The 21,678-nt window shown below is 25.9% G+C and overlaps 2 protein-coding genes across 2 annotated transcripts; one reads left to right on the top strand and one right to left on the bottom strand.

Annotated features, from left to right (window-relative positions):
- Window positions 1-9,280: 9,280 nt before the first annotated feature.
- On the top strand, window positions 9,281-12,544 carry LOC101258461 (protein SULFUR DEFICIENCY-INDUCED 1). Its single transcript, XM_004240413.5, has 4 exons — window positions 9,281-9,503; window positions 10,452-10,664; window positions 11,180-11,335; window positions 11,936-12,544. The coding sequence occupies exons 1-4, from the start codon at window positions 9,417-9,419 to the stop codon at window positions 12,341-12,343; spliced, it is 864 nt and encodes a 287-aa protein (XP_004240461.1). The 5' UTR covers window positions 9,281-9,416; the 3' UTR covers window positions 12,344-12,544.
- Window positions 12,545-14,399: 1,855 nt separating this feature from the next.
- LOC101258157 (myricetin 3-O-methyltransferase 3-like) lies at window positions 14,400-18,385 on the bottom strand. The gene is made up of 4 exons (XM_004240412.5): window positions 17,689-18,385; window positions 16,127-16,437; window positions 15,439-15,503; window positions 14,400-14,855 (listed from the first exon to the last, which is right to left on the bottom strand). Exons 1-4 carry the CDS (start codon window positions 18,096-18,098, stop codon window positions 14,556-14,558), a joined length of 1,086 nt encoding a protein of 361 aa, XP_004240460.1. The 5' UTR covers window positions 18,099-18,385; the 3' UTR covers window positions 14,400-14,555.
- Between the last annotated feature and the right edge of the window lie 3,293 nt (window positions 18,386-21,678).

Below are 21,678 nucleotides of genomic sequence, written 5' to 3'. Positions count from 1 at the left end.
TTCAAATATTTGAAAATTTTAAAATTTGATTTCAAATTGAATTTCGAAATTTAATTGTCAAATAGTTATTTGTTCGTTGTAGATTTTATATATTCTGAATCTTAAAATCTCAAGAAATAATTTGAGATTAAGTAATTAATGTTAAAGATAAAATATGAAATTTATTATAATATTTTCTTAATAAATTAAAAAAGAGGAATAAAAGTGCAAATGAATATATAAAATTAAATGGAGAAAGTATTTGAACTAGTATTAATTTTTAACTATTTTTATATATTAACTATCGATCATTTCATTTTTCTAAAATATTACATGTGTCTATGTACTCCTTCCGGTCCATTATATGTGGCAAGGATTAGAAATTATCTTTGATCGTGTATTTTTTATAGATTTTTTGAACATCATAAATTATCAATTATTGTAACTTATAATAATTTTTATTTTAATTTACAAAATTAAGAATAAAAAATAAAAATTTCACACACAAATTTTTAATAAAACTTAAATTATTCAACTTTTAAAAAATTAAAAATATCGCATAAATAAAAAAAAACATTAGAATATATACATTAATTATAAGTTGTTTTCAAAGCTCGACATATTATTGAAATTGAGGAAGACGTAACAGTGTGTGAATTTGTGCTGGCAATAATTATTAACCCAAAAAAAACATATATAAATATAAAAAGAATTCAACGCAGGACAACGAATTTGTGTTGTAATTAATCCAAAAAAAAAAACATAAATATATTTGCACATTTCCTTTTATTTTTAGCCCCTCCTATATGAGGGCCATCCTTTTGCTCCCTTGAAACTCGAACTTTCGATTTTCGAATTAAAAGTGAGGAGTGTTTATTATCTGAGCAAGTTTTTTTTTTTTTTATTTTTCTTTAATGATCCAAAAAAAAAAATTGAGTTTATTTTTATTTATTCGTCTTAATTATTATCCATCTTGTAAGAGAGAACAATTAATATAAATATCTTAACACCATATAGTAGAATTTCATTAAATTAATAATTTTTTTAAGATAATATTTTTCTCCATTACTCATTTCGTAAGATAATATATTCTTAGAAAATCCCTACATGAATATTATAAATTAATAATTTTTTTAAAAGTACAAATATATCTAAGACAATTTAGTGAAATATGATTATATTATTTTTTTATTTTTTATTAAAAATTAAATTCAGTTAAAGCTCATATATATAAATTTCTTATTGTATCCAAAATTTTCGATTTAAATGTAGATGATATATATTATTTAAGAAGAGAGAACCGTTGGTTCCTTATAGTTATTGCCCTTCCTTTTTCCCACTAGCTAAGACGAAATTTCTCATATGTCCCTTTCGTCATTTCAACCTTCTTCTTTTTTTATGTCAAAAATTAGAAATTACGCAAATTCTCATCGAATCTTGATTGTACTCAATAGCGATAACTGTTTATTCAAGTTGTCTTTTCAAACTGCACCATAAAATTATAAAAAGTTTTAAATGTGATAAGTGTTTTCTTATGCATGATTTGGTTCCAAAGGTATTGTATATCTTCAATTTTATCATCAACATTGTTTTTTTAATGATATCCACAATTTATTATGAGCTCTAATCCTATGAACGTGTATAATTTTCACTCATTCAACAAATTATTAACGTTCATTTTTATTGCTGTAACTGAAATCATTAATCATAACCTCAAGTTCGTAACTGACATTTTCACTAATGGATTCATTCAATTATTCGAGATTTCATCTCGAATGAATTTTGCGTGTCGATACACTCTTTGAAATAATAATAAATATTATTTTATCGATTAAATAATACCTCTCAAAATAATTATATTTTATTATTCCATTTATTTAGTTTAGTGAAATTTTACCGTATAGTTAACCTTAGATCTTAAGAAATGGTTTGCACTTAAGTAACTAACGATGAGAATATATCATGAAAAAATTGACTATTTTCTTGATACCGATAAGTAAAAAATATAAAATTATTTTTAAAATACTAGAAAGTAAAATTGAACAAAGATATTTAAACTATTATTAATAATATCAAGTTTCACACTATATATTACTCCAAAAAAAATTTGAATATTAAAAAATATACTTTGACTATCAATTATTTTTCTTTCTTATTTAAACTATTACCATCGATCTCTTTTTTTAAAATAAAAATAAAAAATAATCCATTGATTCTTGAACACTCCTTTTTCTTTATCCTTTTGAAAAACAAGTTTATAATATTCTTGTGGTCTCTTTTCTTTTTAATTTATTTTAGTAGTCATTATTCTTGATCTCATTATCGCCATTTTAACAAAGCAAAAGTAATTTTTTTTATTAAAAAAAAAAAAGAAAAGAAATGTAGCTATTGTGTTCATGGTCCATGCAAAATTTTAATTAAGTTTCCATATTTGCAAAATTTATTACCTTCAAGTTATCAAAAGTTTGTATAATTTAAATTTAGTTATAATACCTTAAAATTTACAAATTTACTTGCTTCAAATCAATTTTTGATATATATAATTCATATTGAAAATATTCGTGTATGAAATTTGGCAATAATTTTTATATATATATATTTGCCTAAAATTTAACTTATTTGATGTCTAACTTTCAAAGTTTTTATTTGAAATTAAAATTAGATTGCATGTGCCAAATCTTTTGAACCCCAATGTAGAGCTGTTAAATGGAGATTTATAAAAGACTTCTCGATTTGAGTAAAGCAAATTAAAAATTTAATTAAAGGCTGTTCAAAGTCAAAATAATGATTAAATATGTATTCTTTTTATTTTAGTTTACATAATATTTTTTTTTATTTTTTAAGAGTCAATTAAGTTTGATGGATAATTTGTTTGTGATATTTTTAATTTTTTCAAATAAAATTTATATATTTATAAACTACGTAAAAAGTATTATAAATCACAATAATTAACAATTCAAAATAATTAAAAAATATATGAAAATTTTATAATTACTTATTTAAATTTCAAAATTTCAACATAAATTGTGACGGAGCGAATAATATTTTAATATTTTCAGCACATGAGATCTCCTGGATTTGCAAGTTCTCCAGTTGGCGAATCATTATATACATATTTTATTATTATTGTTTTCCTTATTTTTGTTGTCATGAGTTGGAATATTAATTTTGTTAGTAGAATAAAATATTGGGAAAAAAAAATCTTTACGAATTTGAATGTTTAAAACTTTAAATTATACTTCATTAACTTATTATTATTTTTTATTTCCTGCATGATGGCTAATACTTGTGTTTTTTTCTTCTTTTTTTTGGAGGTTTGATACTTTTATTACTTGTTTTTTATACTAACAAAGAACAAGAATTAATGATAGAAAAAATTATTGTTAATTTTATCAAACAATGAATTAGTGAGTTATCAAATACAATATAATTACAAATAATTTCGAGAAAAAGTTCAAAAATTAAATTTTTATGTTATAATAGACTGATTAATTTGTAATTGTAACGAAAAAATCAAATATACGACAAAAGCAATAATATTAAAACGATTTCATATGCATTATTCAAATACAAATACTTTTTATTAAGGATAAATAAACATTTATCATCTCGCTATAACTTTTAATGTCATTTTTCTTTTTTTTTATTTTATCTTTTCGAGTGTATGGTCCATTTAATAAAGAAGAATAAAAATTAAAAAAATTAAAAAATTGAGATGACGTTTGGCAATCTAAGTGTTGCTCTAAAGTGATATTAGTTTAAATTATTTAAAGAGAAAAAATACCCGTAATTAAAATAAATAGTTCTCGTATGATAAATTCATTATTAATTACTACATAATAATTCATTTATTATTAATTACAGTATAATAATCAATTCATTATTAAATATCCTTCACTATGTAAATAATTTATTTGATTCGAGGATCTTTTCGAAAATACTTTTTCTGCCTCTTTTAACTTGTCTATTTTTCCTTTTATAGTCCCTAATTATTTGACCATTTTATTAAATTAAGAAAGGATAATATTTTTTACCTATTATATCCTCAATTAAATGACTAATTACTTTGAAAAATATAGTACTTTTCATCCACTTCATAATTATTAGGGTAAAATGGAAAACTCACTACACTATTAATTATTCTCTTAATAGGTGTGTCAATTTAAAAATGGACAAGTAAAAAGAGACGGGGATAGTATTTTCATCGACATGAAGTAAGGATAAGAATGTGTACACACTAATAAAAATAACTTTTAATGATAATAAATATGTATATTAACAAAAAATATTTAGTGATATTAATTAATTATTATTGGATTAATATCGCAACAGACTTTATATATATTTTACAAAGAATTTTAATCGTCATAACATATTTAGGATGTGATAATATGATTCCGAAAGATGAATCATATATGGACTATTCTAGTGAAATATTATAGTTTAACAAAAATATGTTTTTATTTATTTATTTCATCTATTTCATGTATCAAAACATAGAGTGATATATGTTACATTAAATTTAATTTATTCCTTATAGTTCATGTATTTCTATGTTATTACTGTTCTTGAATCTATCCAAGGCTTGTAGCTATAAATCTTGTTTGGATGGTTGTTCCATTTTATTTTACTATATTTTACATTTAAGTTAAAGGTCTATTGAAAATAACGTTTTTACAATATGTAAAGATAGGGCCACGGGGATAAGGCATGTTGTGTTATTTTGATGAATATATATAATGTTTAAATAGATTGTATTGTTAGTGATGCAATCATATTAAATTGGTCGTTACATAAAATGAGACTTTGATGATGGTACCTTTATCCTTTCATTTTGAGTTGTTGTGTTAAAATTTTATATCGTTCAAATTTTTTAAAATTCTCGATACTTCCACATTGAATATTCTAAGAATAATGTACTTATAAAAAGTTTGGCACATAAATATAATTTATTTATTTTTGAAAAATCCAAACGACATAGAAATTACAAAGTTGTAACAAGGATTCTGTTATTCCCTAAATCTTGATTCACTCTGTTTGTATGTCTAGTTGCACATGACTTAGAATTAGATGCCAATATTAAGATATTGCTTATTGTTTGTTAATATAAGATATTTATTTTTGAATTGTACAAGTGTTAATTAATTATTGATTGTTGAATTGGATAATTAATTATATTTTGATAAGTAACATGCACATACAATTAATTATAGGCCTCAATTATATTTTGACAAGTAACATGTAGATATTTACAAGGTAGGTGAGAAATTATTCTGAATAGTATTTTTTTTATTATGTATTTTTTGAATTTAAAAAAATGACTATAAAATCAAATTGTCTTTGGAAAGTTGTTTGATTCATACGTTTCACCCACAAATTAGGCCTATACGCTATTATTATGAGTTCGAAGCTAAAATAATCACTCTTTTCCTCGAAAATACGTAAAGGGTCACCCATCTTTTTTAAATCATTGCTCCAGCAACATTTTTAAAAACACAATATTAAAACTAATAACCTATAGGCAATTTTATATTTTCCTATTTTGATTTAGAATATAAAAATATGTAATGGAAATACATTGGAATATTATACTAATTAATAATACGTCTCATCTGCTATCAACTCTTAAAAAATCAAAGTGGGAATTAATAATTCCAAATTTATAATTAATTAAATTGACCCTATGTTGATTTAGAATATAAAATATGTAATGGAAATACATTGGAATATTATACTAATTAATAGTACAATCTCATTTGCTATCAACTCTTAATAAATCCAAGTGGGAATTAATAATACCAAATTTATAATTAATTAAATTGATCTATTTTAATTTGAATTTCAAAATTAATCAATTTAATTCTTGAAAAAGCAAACATGATCACTTTATGACATTTGACTTGGCATTATCCAAGCTAGAGTTTGCACAATGTAAGCATAATCTCTCTTTTATATTATAAAAATCGACATAGAAAAAATACAAATTTGTCTGTAGCCTATTATTTTTAAAATTAAAATGTTATAAAACGTTCTTTTAACAGTGATTTATGTTTTTTATTGGTAGGTGCAGCGAATTTTAAATATTTTTTAGGATTTTATTTTAAAAAATAAAATTTGTAAGTAAGATAAAAAGAAATTAACATTTCTCACTTATTGAGTAGTGAGAAAGAAAGAAAATTGAACGTTGTTAGCGGCTGGTAAAACCATAAAGGATCTCGCTCCCTCAGGACTCAGGAGCGAATTGTCCATTTTATTTTTTTTTAAAATAAAAATAAAATTAAGTGACCCTTTATGCATTTTGAAGGGAAAAAGTGGTAATGTCGTACACACATATCCTATTTTTAATTTTATGACCACATCTAATGTGAAATCTTCCTCGAATTGTCATATCAATCAATATGTGAAAATTCAAGAGACTGTTGAGTTATATCCCTTCTCCACTCGATAGAAAAATAAAATTGACTAATCCTAGGTCATCCTGCTTTTGAGGATGCATGGTACCGTGCACAACCCAACCACATCACCTAATGATATAAATTTAATGTGTATAAAAAAAATGATAGAGGCTACGAGTCTGGAGTACAATGTTCCTCGTGTTGTCTATCACAAATGTTGTTGGGTGCTTCTACTCCACAAAATTAGGAAGAAATATATAGATGTGAAGCGAAAAAAATTTATTGAACCAATGCAATGGTGAAACTAAAGTGGAAACTAATTGTGTAAAATTATACAAGTTAATGTGTTGACATAAAAAATTTATGAAACTTTACTAACACATTTTCAATTCTAGTTGTGACTCTACAAGATTTATTCATTTTTTGTTAGAATTTTTGGATGCTACTCTAGCCCTAAACTTATGGCTTATATCTATTCGAATATTTCACAAATTCATAGGAATGTTTGGGATAATATAACTAAATCTGTTACAGAGTAGATTATTACGGTTGTTATTTATCATGGAGATGTATATGTGTTTGACTTGGTAGAGGTAGTTGTTACGTAGAATAGACCTTTGTGGTCGGGGTCCTTCTCCGTGTTCTGTACATAACGAGAGCCTTAGTGCATCAAACTGTTCTTTTTTTAAAAATCATGTTTGAGTTTTTAGACTTGATTGAATGATATTTGAATATTTGGATGATGCATAGGTAGTTGTTTAGTTATTTAAATAGAGCGCATCTACCGAAAACAACTTCATTATCTTCGAAATAAAAATAATCTATCAATAAACAATTGATTCCACTGTGCAATTCTATAGTAGGTAAGAAGTCATCCATAGTGAAATCCAAAAATAAAAATGAACGTCCACTAGGGAAATTCATAATTGTAACACACTAAGCACATTCAATTTTCACAATCAAATTGCTTGTAAAATATTACAAAGTAAAACACGATGATAGTTACACTAATCAAATGTAGATTCAAGATTTATAGATTGATAAATTTTGAATCATATTATATACAAATTTTAAACTATATGGAGAATATTTAAGAAAATAATATATTATCAATATACATATCATAAATATATCGAGTTTATGTTAACCCTCAATTTAATCATAGGTAATAAATTACACGACTTTGCTCTTCCTTCTAAAATATGAGGGTTAATTTGCATATCTAGACTCTTTGGGTGTCAAATATGAAAATATATGAAAAGATAAAGGGCCTATGTGCCTTCATGTTGTAAAATTGAGGGTGGGTTGGAAAAACAATCGTCATTTTGTGTAGGTTCATATTAACTCACTGCTAAAAAGTGTCCAGGTTCATTATTAGATCATCTTATTTATAATATTATATTATTATTATAATAATAATAATAATAATAATAATTAAAAAATTTAACTTATAATTGTGCAATTTAACCTATAGTAAAATATTATTTTTGTTCCTTTTTCAAGTTATTAATTCCACAAATAACGAACGAATACCTAATTAAGTATAGGCATAAATAATACATATATTGGACCCTAAACTTGGCTTCAAATTTTAACTTTGACCTCCAACTTTCATAATGCACAAACAGACACTTTAACTATCCAACTATTAAATAAATAAACACATAAGTCCTACATGGCACAATACACGTAGGACACCATGTAGGACAAAGAATGACATGTAGGATGGCATATAGGACATGTGTGTTAAATTTGTTCAACTTTATACAAGTTTAAGTGTCTACTTGTGCACACCCAAAGTTGAAGGGCGTGATGAGTCGAAGCCAAGTTAAAGGACACAATTATGTATTATGACTTTTGTATATAAAATAATGTGATAACATATTTATAAAGGTACAAAAATTAAACTCATTTAAAAAAGGAAAAATGACAGAAATTTCACATTTAAATTCTCTTATTACCATTATTCCCCACTAGTTTATAAATCGTCAAAATTCCTCATTTTCACGCATCAGATTGATGTATCATCACATCAAATTTATGTATCTCGCGCATCAGATTAGTGTATCATGTATAAAATGTTATGTATATTACTTAACAATTAGTGTATCTCGTGCATCAGATTGATGTATCATCACTTATATTATTGTATCGGTTAGAGGAATTTCTGTAATTATAAACTTACAAGGATCAGATGGTAATTTTACCTTAAAAGTATGTGAATTCTGTCCTTTACCCTTTAAAAAATGCATCACACATAAATATGTCATTTGACTTTGGTTCAAGTCATATTTATGCTCTCTAACTCTGACTGTGCACAAATAGAGACTTATTAAACTTATATAAAGTTGAATAAATAGATACATGTTTCCAACGTGACATTTTACATGGCAGTTCGCACCCTACGCCAGCAATGGCGGAGCCAGAATATTCAATAAGGGGGTTCAAAATCTAAAAATTAAACACAAGTAGTCAAATGGGGCTCACATCTACTATATATACCTAAAAATTATTTAACCATGTATAAATCATATAATTTACCGCTGAAGGAGGGTTCGGATGAACCCTCTACTTGTAAGGTGGCTCCTCTGCTGCCTATGTGGTGTCCAACGTGTATTATGTCATGCGAGACTCATGTATCAACTTGTTCAATTTCATAAAAGTTTAAGTATCTATTTATCCACACTTAAAGTTTGAGAGCATAAATGTGAAATAAAATTAAGTTAAAATATAATATTTAATGTATTCGTCGACTTTACGATTTAAAGCCGTTGAAAAAAAAAATAGCCAATTAATATAGACGGATAGTTATCTAGGTTCAATCTTGTAGCCCCCAATGATGAATTATTGGTGTAGATTGGGGAAAAATTTGTCATCTATATATGTTTATTAATGAATCTCACACCAGATTCATGGATCTTATCACTTTAGCTTTTTGCATATTATTATTAAAAAAATATATATAGAACTATATATTATACACATCCTCCCATTTTTATTGAAAGAAATATATATTAAAGACTATATATTATAAAAATAAAGATGGATAAGAAAGAGGAAGAACAATTTCATGTATTTTATAAGGTTCCTTCAGGTGATGGACCTTATGTTAGAGCCAAACATGCTCAGGTAACAATTTTGGTTATTTTTTGCTTCGATCGTATAATTTTTATTTTACACTATCAGATCAAATAGATTTACTTATAATTATTCATATAAAATTACTATACAGAGATTCACTGGTAATATTAAAAAAAATCATACTGATAAATGTTCTATATTGGTTGATTTTGTAAAATATTAATTTTTTAAACTATTAAATATACTAACATGTAATTTTTTTTTGGTCTATCTCTTTTGTACTTGGTAGTTTAATCCGTGAGGAATATTAAAATTCTATCGTATGACCTTTTATTTCAAGTATCGTATTGTAAGGAGCAAGTTTAATTTCCGATTGTTCTTCCTTTATGTAAAAATAAAATTCTTTTCATTAAAATTATTTTATTTTTTTACTCGAGATATCTGAAATAGCTCCGTGAACAAATGTATATTTAAGTTAGACAATCTTTAGTACTTAGTATTTTATTAATTGTGTAACTAGATTTTTCACACTATTTTTATGCATATGTATAAAACAGAACTTAAACTATGCTTGTTTCTACCTCTCCTTTTAAATTTGTTCAGAAAAACAAGTTTTTTAGTACATAATTTTTTATAAAGAATGTTTCCATCCCATAAAGGAAGGTTACAATTGTGTATACATCACTTTTTTCGAACTTCACTTATACATGGAACTAAATTAAATATATGGTTATTGTTGTAATAGTGTCACATAGTCATATACAATAACACACTAAGGGATCGTTTGACACGTACTATACAAATTAAGATTAACTTTATTTTATGTTAGTTTGAAGTGTTAGCTAATTTCGAAACAATTTTATCACACTACTTTAGCATAATTATCAAATATAGAAAATGAGATATTTTTTACTTATCCTCTAAATACTTTGCAATCATACTTATATAACTATTATATACTGATAGTATAAAACGACTTTAATCATATTATTTCAGCTAATTATGAAGGATCCAGAAGGATCAATACTATGGTTTATGAAAGCAATAAATGAAGGGGACAGAGTGGACAGTGCACTAAAAGACATGGCAGTAGTGATGAAGCAATTGGATAGAAGTGAAGAAGCAATTGTAGCAATCAAATCTTTTAGATACCTTTGTTCTAAACAAGCTCAAGAATCCCTAGACAATGTCCTCCTTGATCTCTTTAAGGTATAATAACGTCGTTTGTTCAGATATTTTTTAATTGTTTTAGTAAAATATTATTAATATATAAATAGTATAACATCATCGACAAAGTTAGATAAGGTTGAGAGAGTTTCATCTTGACCATGAAAAATCATATTAGTTATCCACGATTAAATTTCTTTTACGTATATATAGTAAATAATGTTGAATTCCCCTTAAACTTCTTCTTGTATTATTTTTATTTATATTTTGATCCCCTTAGTTAAAATTCTGGCTCTATCACTGTCAACAACGGAACATGAAAATCAATCTTTTTAAAAAAAAAACTTAATCAATATAATGAAATGTTAATATAAAGAGGTACGACTGTATATATAGTTAGTGATCGATGGATTGAAAGATTATCAGTAAGAGAATTAAAATACAATGATTTTTTCGAGCGAAAGAAATTCAGATAAACACATTGCTCACCCTAACTTGGCTCCTAATGGCATTTTTTTTTTTTTTTGTGTGTGTGTGTGTATTTTTGGTTGATGTAGAAATGTGGAAAAGTGGAGGAACAAATAGTGTTATTAAAGCAAAAGCTAAGACAAATATATGAAGGGAAGTTGTTCAATGGGAAGCCTATTAAAATTGCTAGATCTCATGGAAAGAAGATTCAAGTTACTATCACCCAAGAGACTGCAAGAGTTCTGGTAAGTATCATACTTTTACTCATTCATCAATTTTGTTGATGGTGTTCATGACGTAACGTTTCAGTCAGAGACAGATTCAAGATTTAAATATTATAGGTTGACGTTCAAATATTTTTATCTAAAGCTCAAATATAAATGGTTGAATTTTAGTCATTGTTGTCATTCATCAATTTTGTTGATGGTATTCATGACGTAACGTTTCAGTCAGAGACGGATCCAAGATTTAGATATTATAGGTTGACGTTCAAATATTTTTATCTGAAGCTCAAATATAAATGGTTGAATTTTAGTCATTTTTGTCTTCAGTCTTTTCTTCGTTCGAAGTTCATGCACATCGCACATATGACTGAACTTCAAGCAAAATTAGTTGAAGTCGGACAAAAAATGACTGAAGTTCAAGCATACATAGCTGAAGTGAGACAAAAAATGAAATATTAGACCTAATATCTGATGTTAGACTTTGTTAAGACTAACTTTAGACACATGGTGTTTAAAGTTATCATGAAGCGAATACACAATTTAAATAATTTAAAAAGCAAGCACAAATTAAATGACGACGTCAAAATCGGATACACTTTGAAATAAATTGTGCTTTTGTAGGGTAATTTGGGTTGGGCTTATATGCAAAAAGGAAGTTTTATGGCTGCAGAAGTGGTGTACAAGAAAGCCCAAATGATTTATGCAGACAGTAATAAGGCCTGCAACTTGGCCCAATGTTTGATCAAGCAAGCCCGATATGACGAGGCCCGTTATATCCTCGAAGATGTTTGGAGAGGTAACTATTTAGGTTCTGATGATACAAAAACAAAGAATCGAGTCGAAGAATTATTGTTGGAATTGGACTTGAAGCAACCCCCACCCTTCTTACAAAACATACCGGGCCTCGATTTGGATGATGATTTTGTAAATGGGCTTGACCATTTGATAAATGAATGGGCCCAGCCCAAATCAAGAAGGTTGCCAATATTTGAGGAGATCTCTACATTTAGAGATCAATTGGCATGTTGAATGGATTTATGTTTTTAGAATTTGGGATTTATGGTTTAGTAAGGTCTAGATGTTAATTATATGAAATTAGATGTACAAAGTAAGAGGCATGTGATATGTAAAAATTGTAATGTAAATCATAGCATGGGTCAAAGTTCGAGAAATGTTACCCTTTGTCTGTTTGATCAAGTTTTTATAAGATAAAAGTGCTTATTTTAAAAAGTTGCGGTGTTTGATCAATTTTTTAAGGAAAAATAAGTGTTTTGAATTGTAATAGAAATTTTTTTCGATAAGCATTTTTCGAACATTGATCAAACACAATGTACTACTCTATATTTCGGGCCTTGATTTGGATGATTTATTTTCTTATTGGGCTTTGAACAATTGATTCATGAATGGGCCCAGCCCAAATTAAGAAGGTTGCCAATATAGGACAACTTTCACATATAGCAAACAAAAAATTCATATTTGTATGCTATAGCAAACTTTGCATAATTGCGCTCCATAGCAAACATAAAAACTGTATAATTCGCTATACATATACAAGTGTATAATTCGCTGGCCTAAATTATATTATTCGCTGGCCTAAATTGTATAATTCGCTGGCCTATTTCGCTGCAATTGTATAATTGCTTTGCATACAGTTGAATCGAATTAAAATGTATGTATATTGCATAATTATAAGTGTATAGCAAGAAGATATACGTTTTTCTCGCTTTATACAAAAACAGAAACACAATATATACACTTCTGTTGTATAAAGCTAGAGAAAATTGTATTTCACTACAATTGTATAATTCGTTGGCCTTTTTCTCTGCAATATTTGAAGTAAAATGTTTGTAAATTGTATAATTAAGTGTATAACACGAAGATATACATTTTTGCATGTGTATATACAATTTTCTCTCGCTTTATACAAACAGAAACAGAATTATACACTTCTCTGTATAAAGCGAGAGAGGCGAGCGAGAATGGAGAGTAGCAAACGAGATTTTTGGGAGAGAGACGCTGACAAATTTTAGCTAATGTTTGCTATGGAGCACAATTAAATCAAATCCTAGCTATTCCATTTAATTTAGGTTATTAATTTGCTATTATATATAATTTTCCTGTCAATAATATTTGTGGAATGATTCTACTCATCTCGAGTTGAATAAAAGGTGTATATAACTTAAGCTCATATTTTATAGTTGGGATTGAGTATCGACCAAACCATTAAGGGATGAAGCTAATATGAAAAGTACGGATTCGGAAGAACCAATTAGTTTGGCCAAGTTTTATATTTTTGTTGAGAAATCCACTGAATATGTACATATATTGAACTTCAAAAAATCCATAAAATTCAAATTCAAAACATAGAAAAGCCAACCTTATCTATTCCAAGTTCCAATATTGACTTTATTCGCGCTGAGTGTTTATACTAATCAATGAATGTAAGACATGTGTCTTTTATACACAAGGTTAACACTTAATTGATCTTAATTAAGTGATATATTCTTATCTTAACATTAACGTAATATAATTATACTTTTATCGCAATATAAAATATATTTAGTCAAATTAGATGTTTATATTGAAAAATAAATAGCAAAGCATATAGTCACCTGTGTTCCAATTGAATCGAGTGTTATCGGCTCGAATAATGTATACATGCATATACAACAAAAAGAATTAAAAAAATATGAATTTTAACTGATATTCATATAACAACTATTTGATCATCTCCTATTTTTGCTATACAATTTTCTATTAACACACGATCAATATTATTTTTAAGATTATAAATCTTACATTTAAGAAAAATTATTATAGATAATATTCTTAAAGAATATATGTTAAGTAGAGGCATATTCAAGATTTCGATATGATGATGCACGATTACAAAAAAAATACATCTTAAATATAAATGTTATCGATTTAACTTTTAGATTCTTAATATGAATCAAGATTATGTATATTAATGGAAAATGGACATATTATAAACCATCAATATATACCATATCTTATATTGTATATATAATATAGTAAGTGTATTCTTCAAATTACTTACATTTGACAATGAAAAACAATACATGAATTTATTCAAATAAGACAATACATATAATATAACAATACAATACATGAATTTATTCAAATAAGACAATACATATAATATAACAATACAATACTATACATTATGAAATGACGCGAGGAGGTAAAACACTTCTTTATTTTATGAAATATAACAAAGTTACTACTTGTACAATTCCATAATCCAAATTAAAAATGCAGAATTTATGACTTTAAAACCAGAAAATCCAGACTTTTTTGCTAAAATTTCAATTTCTTCCATTGTTCTTTCTTTCCCTCCATGAGTGACAACCATTAGAAGCACATCAAGAAAAAATGCATTCTTGGAAAAGAAATCATTTTTTTGTGGATTATTTGGCTTTATATGTTCAACTAAAACCACTTTACCAAAATTAGGTAAAGATTTCCAACAATTCTTCAATATCTTTATGCAATCATCATCATCCCAATCATGAATTACATGCTGCATTATAATATTTTTAACGTGTTAGGCGGCTCGATAAAATTAATGACTTAAAATCAAATATTAATAAGAGGTCCACATAAAATTTATTTAATAAAACTTGTTTATATTCTTTTGTTTGAATTTCTTTATAATAGTGATGTTTTAGTCATCTTGTATACACTTTCAATCTTCCTTGAATTTCTAGGAATCTTTTTTGAAGTATGAGTTTATATTATGTACATAGATAATATAAATACTTTTTTACACTATTAAATTAAGTTGATCATGACAAGACTAATATAGTAACTTTGAAATAATTTTAACTTAGACCTGAATTTATTAGTGGTGATTTAAAGTTAACATTTAATTTTCGCTTAGACATCTCAATATGATTTGGTTAATTTTAAAAATCTCGTGACATATCTCGGTATGCTATTTTGAAATTTGTGTTGTAAAACAGGTCATTTATGTTCTTGTGGTTATGATTCATGTCATTAGAGGAAGAAAAATTATTTAAATTATTAATAAATATTGTAATAGATCATATTTTGAGACTAACTAAAAATATATATCACATAAAATGAAAAGGAATAATACTAACTTTCATGAAGATTACATCTCCTTGAGGAACACTTTTAAACATATCTCCTGAAACATGCTCAACCCCTAACAAGAAGGAAATATAATTAACAACAATTTTTGATAATATAATAAAAATGATAATTAATATATGCTATTATAAAAAAAAAAAATACGTTAATAGTATAAAATATTTGAAAAACATTTTTAAATGCACCTTACATATTGAAAATGACTTAAACTTGTCTTTCTTCTACTATATAATTGGACCCCAACTGTCCTTATTGTTAATTTTCTAAGTTAAAAATATCCTTCTCCCATCTATTGGATCATAATTGTCCGAAAATATGTGAAAGGACGAGTATTTTAATTCAAAAACTAACATTAAGGCCAAGTGGGTTCCAACATATCAAAGACCAGTATGATTCGATGCACAAATCATTCCGTATTCACGTAAGAATTTGAGAAGGATCGCATCCCAAGAAGCATGATGTAGACAATATGTATTCTAATGTAAATAATAATGGTTGCTTCCATGTGTCAAACTCATGATTTATAGGTGACGTAAAAACAACTATATTGTTGCTCCAAGATTCTTCTTTAACGGATGAAAAGAAGTCATATTTACATTATAGACATTTAGCCGTCTTCCCCATTTTTTTTAACATATTCATACTGTTAGTATATATAACGTAACGTAAATTGTATACCTGGATAAACAGGAGCATCCTTGATGACATGTGGCAAATCAAAATTAACACCCTTAATATGAGGGTACTTTGAAACTATAGAAGCCATAGTTGAACCAAGAGCACCTCCAACATCTACCAATTGTTTTACTTCTTGAAAGCCATTATAGGTCTCAAGAATTTTAGTTATGGTTATCTTGTTCAATGTTTGTGTAGATTTATTAGTTACCTCAGCATATCTACTATTTTTTTCATGATATTCAAATACACCCATTCCATTTGCTTTGTTAAATGGTATTTCTCCTTCAAGAATTGCATCCTTCAAGCAAAACCTTGCAAATCAGAAAAAAGAAAAAAGTTTAAATTGTTCACTTGATATTTATTTAAGGGAAAACGGTTTGATATACCCCTTAACTTTGTCATTTAGAGCTGATATATCTCTCGTTATGAAAGTGACTCATATATACCCTTACCGTTATACAAACAACTCACATGTACCCCTGTCATTACAAAATCAGCTCACATATACCCTTCATTTAGTGGAAGTTAAAGTTAGTTCAAAATTTATATTTTTTACTTTTAAATTTTTTTTAAAAAATTATTTAGGGGTATATATGATTCTTCTATCAAAATCAAGCTATATTTAAATTTTTTTCATACATAAATTTTTTTTTGACTTCTTTTATTACAATTATTTGAGTTTCTTATTCTTATTTTTTTTCTTTCATTCCTTAGTTTAAAGAAAAAAAATTAAACTTTTTTTTGTCTATATTGTAATTTGATTTTGTGTTCGAAGAATTTTTTTCGGTCATCTACAATAAGTTTTACAAGAATATTAGTGAAAATAAATAAATTTGAATATTAAAATAATAAATCTAAATTAGTCATTGAAACAAAAAAAATAGGTTTGACGAAAATTCAATTTATTTATATGGGATTATATTTTTTAGAAAAAAATAATAAAAAATTAGATTAAAGTTTTTAATTTTTTTTTCATTTCCGTAGAGGAAAAGGGTATATATGAGTCATTTGTTTATAAGTAGGGGTATATATGAGTCACTTTCATAACAATGAGTATATCAACTCTAAATGACAAAGTTGAAGGATATAGCAGATCCTTTTCCCTTTATTTAACCATAAATACATAACCACTCAATAAAAAATAGGGAAAGTTTTCCTAAATATACACTAATTATGTATAAAATATAAATATTATACACTAATATAAAAAAGAATATACATGTATAAGTTTTTACATACTTAGAGAGAGAACAATATTGTAAGACAAAAAATAAAGTAACTTTGTTTATCTATACAAAAAAATTTCCGCCCCAATTTTATGTATTACGGTTCATATTTTAAGAGTCAAATATTTTATCTTTAGTTCTCTAAAATTGGAAACACAATCTTTAAATTAACAGATTTAATATTTAAATAAAAAAATATTATAAATCTTAATAATATAAAATATTTAAAAAACATGAAAAATTACGATTAAAAAAAATTCATATGATATTTTGAAAAATTTGAATACGAATATATAAATTGAAACAGAACCAATATAAAAGAATGATGGTTTATACCAAGAATTAACCATGGCTTGGTCATTAATGAAGAGAAATGTGGGAGCAATTGACATTTCATCATTATTTGAGACAAGATTTCTACTCAAAGGTGTCAAACTATAAAAGGGTCCATTTTCATCATCCTCTTTGAAAAGAGTAAATTTCAACAAAGATTGGTTAGCAAGAAAACTCAAAATCTTTTCAATCATAATTGGAGCTTGAGGATTTTTTGTTGGAATTTTGGATGCAATTTGAGAAGAGGATAATTGTGAATTTAGTGACAAAAGATCAAAAATACCAAGTTCCATAGTGACTTTCAAGACCATATTTAGGGCTAAACTAATTGGCAATTGCATAACACTTAGCATATCTTCTTCTTCTTCTTTGGAAATCATTTTCTTACTTTGATTTGTTGGTGATATTTCCATTTTCAAAATTTTGGGATTGATAATTGATGATGAAGTTGTTGAGGAGAAAATTAGAAGATTTGTTCCTTTTATAGTAGCAAGCAAATTTAATTTAATTTAATGGTGTAACATAATTATATCGCACCGAGTGTATACACCAAGCCAATATATGTATGTCGTGTTTAAATTTATAGTTTATTTTACTTCATTAAATTACTTAATAATGAAAATTGCATTGGCTTGATGTAAACACTCGGTGCAGATAAATTTTTTCCATTATATACATATATGTTATAAAATAATTTTTCGTCATACTTCTTACCTATTGAAGTTCTGTTCAAAAAACTTTGTTTAAGAATTTATATAGAGAAAGATTTTTGCAACCCAATAATTCTTCTGTATCAACTTAGCTATCAAGTGACTATTTCATCTGTTTTTTATATTATCAGCATAAATATCATATAACTCAAAGACTTTCGCGCGCTAGATTTGAAGTTGAAACCTCATTGCTCCAAATGATATATGCCTTGTTTTTCATGTTAGTTGATTTCACCTTTATGGATGATTACTCTACGTACTTGAGTTTTACAAGTTATTAAATTCATATTTATTATTAAAAAAAGGAAAAGTTACTCGTGATTAATTTTAAATAATTATATAGCATAAAATATGTATATGTATATTATTTGTGTATATAAATTAAACTCTTACAAAAATATATAATTAGGTGGAAATGATTCTGAAAAGAAACAAACAAACAAATAATTTTTTTTGGAACATGCTATGAATCTGATTATGGTATCTTTCAGCCCATATATATTTTCAGATCGTGAAATTAATTTTATGTGTTTGATTATATAAGTGTCGAAGACGGGGAAAATTTATTCGCATCGAATACTATATTAAGTCAATATATGAATGTCATGTGTTTAAATTTATAGTTCATTTTACTTTATTAAATCACATAATAATCATTTTACAATTTGTTGATATAAACACTCGATGCGGATAAGTTTTCTCCGTCGAAAACTCTAAGTTGATAATAACAGTTATTTTTTTCGTCTCAAATAATCAGTTGCGTTTTTCTTTGCACACCTTTTAAAAGACTTTAGGAGGAGTTTTGACTAATTTACTTTTATTTATTTTCTAAGATATAATCTCTATTAAGTGAATATTTACTTTATTTTTGTGTCATCACCCCACAATCAAAGTGTTTGTAGTCTTCAAGAACGATTACAAGAGAGAAATGGAAAAAAATAATTAATTTCATATAAAAAAATGAAAAATAATTTGAAATGAGGTGAGATCATCAATGGGGTCAATGTGAATATGAAACTCATTTTAAATAAATTTATAATATTCAAATTTTCTAAAAATTAATTCAGAAAAATCGAATCAAAACTAACAATATCTTAACTAGCTAAAGACATAATTAAAATGTTAGTCTATGGCCTTTTGTGAGCTCACATGATTATGTAAATAACACAATAATTCATGGTCCCAAATATGAATGACATAATACATTGTACAAAATTTCATTTTATTATTATTTACCCAATTTGGGGTCCCTTATTAAAAAAAAAATATTATGATGTCATATATTGTGGTAGTTAGTGCTGGTAAAATGAACAAAATACTCAAGTATACATCTAACTCTTACAATTTGAAAAAGAATTGAGAGATTTATCATAATGTACATATCTTATAAGACTTATAAAACTTATCATATATCAGTTATTCAACAAAAAATAAGCATGATATACATAAAGAAGGATAGGTGGGAAAAAAAAATCATATTTACTTTATTTTGTGTGGATAATCAACTACAATATTTGTTTTAGGTTTAGTTTGCTAAATAAATATTTGATTAAAAATATATTAATTTTATCTAAAAAAAATGCATATGGATGTCAATAGCACATATGAACTTTAACATCTAATCCCAAAATAAATATATTATAAGCTCAAACTAAAATTTTAGGAATCACATAGTTGTAATTACATTAATCCCCTAAAGAGTAACACTAACCGCATACATAATATATAGCTTACATACATTAAAGAGTATCTTGGATACATTATAACATATATTTAATACATAATATGTAGCTCGGATATATTATAAACTAGTTTGGATACATTATAAAATAAACTGGATACACAATATGTAGCTTAGATACATTAAATACTGGCTCGAATACATTAATATATATCCCGTATATATTAAAGAAACAAGAGATTTTAGAGGTTTTTAGAAATAAAAGGAGATATTGAAAATAAGAAAAATATAAAACGTGTTTTAGCAAATTTTCCAAAAAATAATTAGAGGGCTTTCCCACCCCTTTTGCTGGATCTTCATTTTTTTCATGTTGGGCCAAGTGAACATATAGTTGATTTTAGGATCTATATTTAAGATATAGCCAACATTATTAAACTTTGTAAGTTAAAATCACTTTATATTAGTTTTGTATATATACCATTAAAGTTGCAAAACATTAACAAACATTCTTTAATGTTTGACATATATTATTTGTTGAAGCAAATTAATTTCACACACACACAATTAAGGTTAAAATGTTAATACGCAAGGCTTGCTCGAGGTGTTCGAGCACCTCCATCGAGGACTCGAGATACACTGAAGGATAAGTGATATTACTATTGAATCTTTTGAGAGTTGGAGCGGGAAGAAAACGAAAAAAATAAAAGAAAGAGGTTGAAAATGATATCATTTCAGAAATCAATTGTAAATTATTTTCAAATATAGATGATGCATATGCCATAAACATCAATTCTCCCAAGATTAATGAACAATTAATTAAGTTTAAATTATTAATCTTGATGATAAGGTTTATAGTCTAATTAATGATGACACAATATAATTAGCTAGTCTATAGAGTACCCTATACCTATATGTATATATAATGATATTCATTTTTTAAAATTTTTTAATTTGATGTAATATATGAACAATGATAGTAGGCATGCTACAACATCAATCAGTTAAAATAATAGTAAAAAGATTTTATCCATTAATTCAGACAATGATATAATTTGCATGGCTCCACCAATTTGAAAGATACAAAAAAAAGCTGAAAATTGTTTAAAATAGAGATTACGAATGTTAATTATACGGATAAGATTGAATTTGAGCAGATCAAAATAGATTGAGTTAATGACACATACAATTATTACTTAAATCGAAATAGATTAGTTCAAAATGGATTAAATGCCAGGTCATAACTTAATCCCTTCAATTTTAATATATAATAGAATTTAGTAATAAATATATTAAAATTAAATTCACCAAATTTTATATTATAAATATTCCTATAAATATGAGGACTAATTCAAAAGGTTTTGAACTTTTAGGGGAATATTGACCAGCAAAATAACTTTATGAGTGCATGCGTAAAATGATTATATATATCTTCTTTAGGGTTGATGTTTTTCTTTGATTAAATTCATTTTTTCTTTATATGATGAGTTTTTTGAATTTTGGGAATTGAATCCTCTCTTTCAGATTTCGATCTTAATATAATTTGTTTTTAATTGAAATTTTTATTGAAATTAGTGTTAGTCGAGTTTCGAAATAAATATCGAA

This window comes from Solanum lycopersicum, chromosome 6, assembly GCF_036512215.1.
Source record: "Solanum lycopersicum chromosome 6, SLM_r2.1".
NCBI lineage: Eukaryota > Viridiplantae > Streptophyta > Magnoliopsida > Solanales > Solanaceae > Solanum > Solanum lycopersicum.
This window is presented reverse-complemented; position numbering and strand designations above follow the sequence as displayed.

Excerpts from the sequence above, each read along its gene's own strand:
- LOC101258461 (XM_004240413.5), top strand. The coding sequence starts at position 9,417 with ATGGATAAGAAAGAGGAAGAACAATTTCATGTATTTTATAAGGTTCCT. Across the intron at positions 10,665-11,179 it reads TCCTCCTTGATCTCTTTAAG|AAATGTGGAAAAGTGGAGGA; the intron begins GTATAATAACGT and ends TGGTTGATGTAG. Across the intron at positions 11,336-11,935 it reads AAGAGACTGCAAGAGTTCTG|GGTAATTTGGGTTGGGCTTA; the intron begins GTAAGTATCATA and ends GTGCTTTTGTAG.
- LOC101258157 (XM_004240412.5), bottom strand. The coding sequence starts at position 18,098 with ATGGAAATATCACCAACAAATCAAAGTAAGAAAATGATTTCCAAAGAA. Across the intron at positions 16,438-17,688 it reads CAAGCCATGGTTAATTCTTG|GTTTTGCTTGAAGGATGCAA; the intron begins GTATAAACCATC and ends CTGATTTGCAAG. Across the intron at positions 15,504-16,126 it reads GGATGCTCCTGTTTATCCAG|GGGTTGAGCATGTTTCAGGA; the intron begins GTATACAATTTA and ends CCTTCTTGTTAG.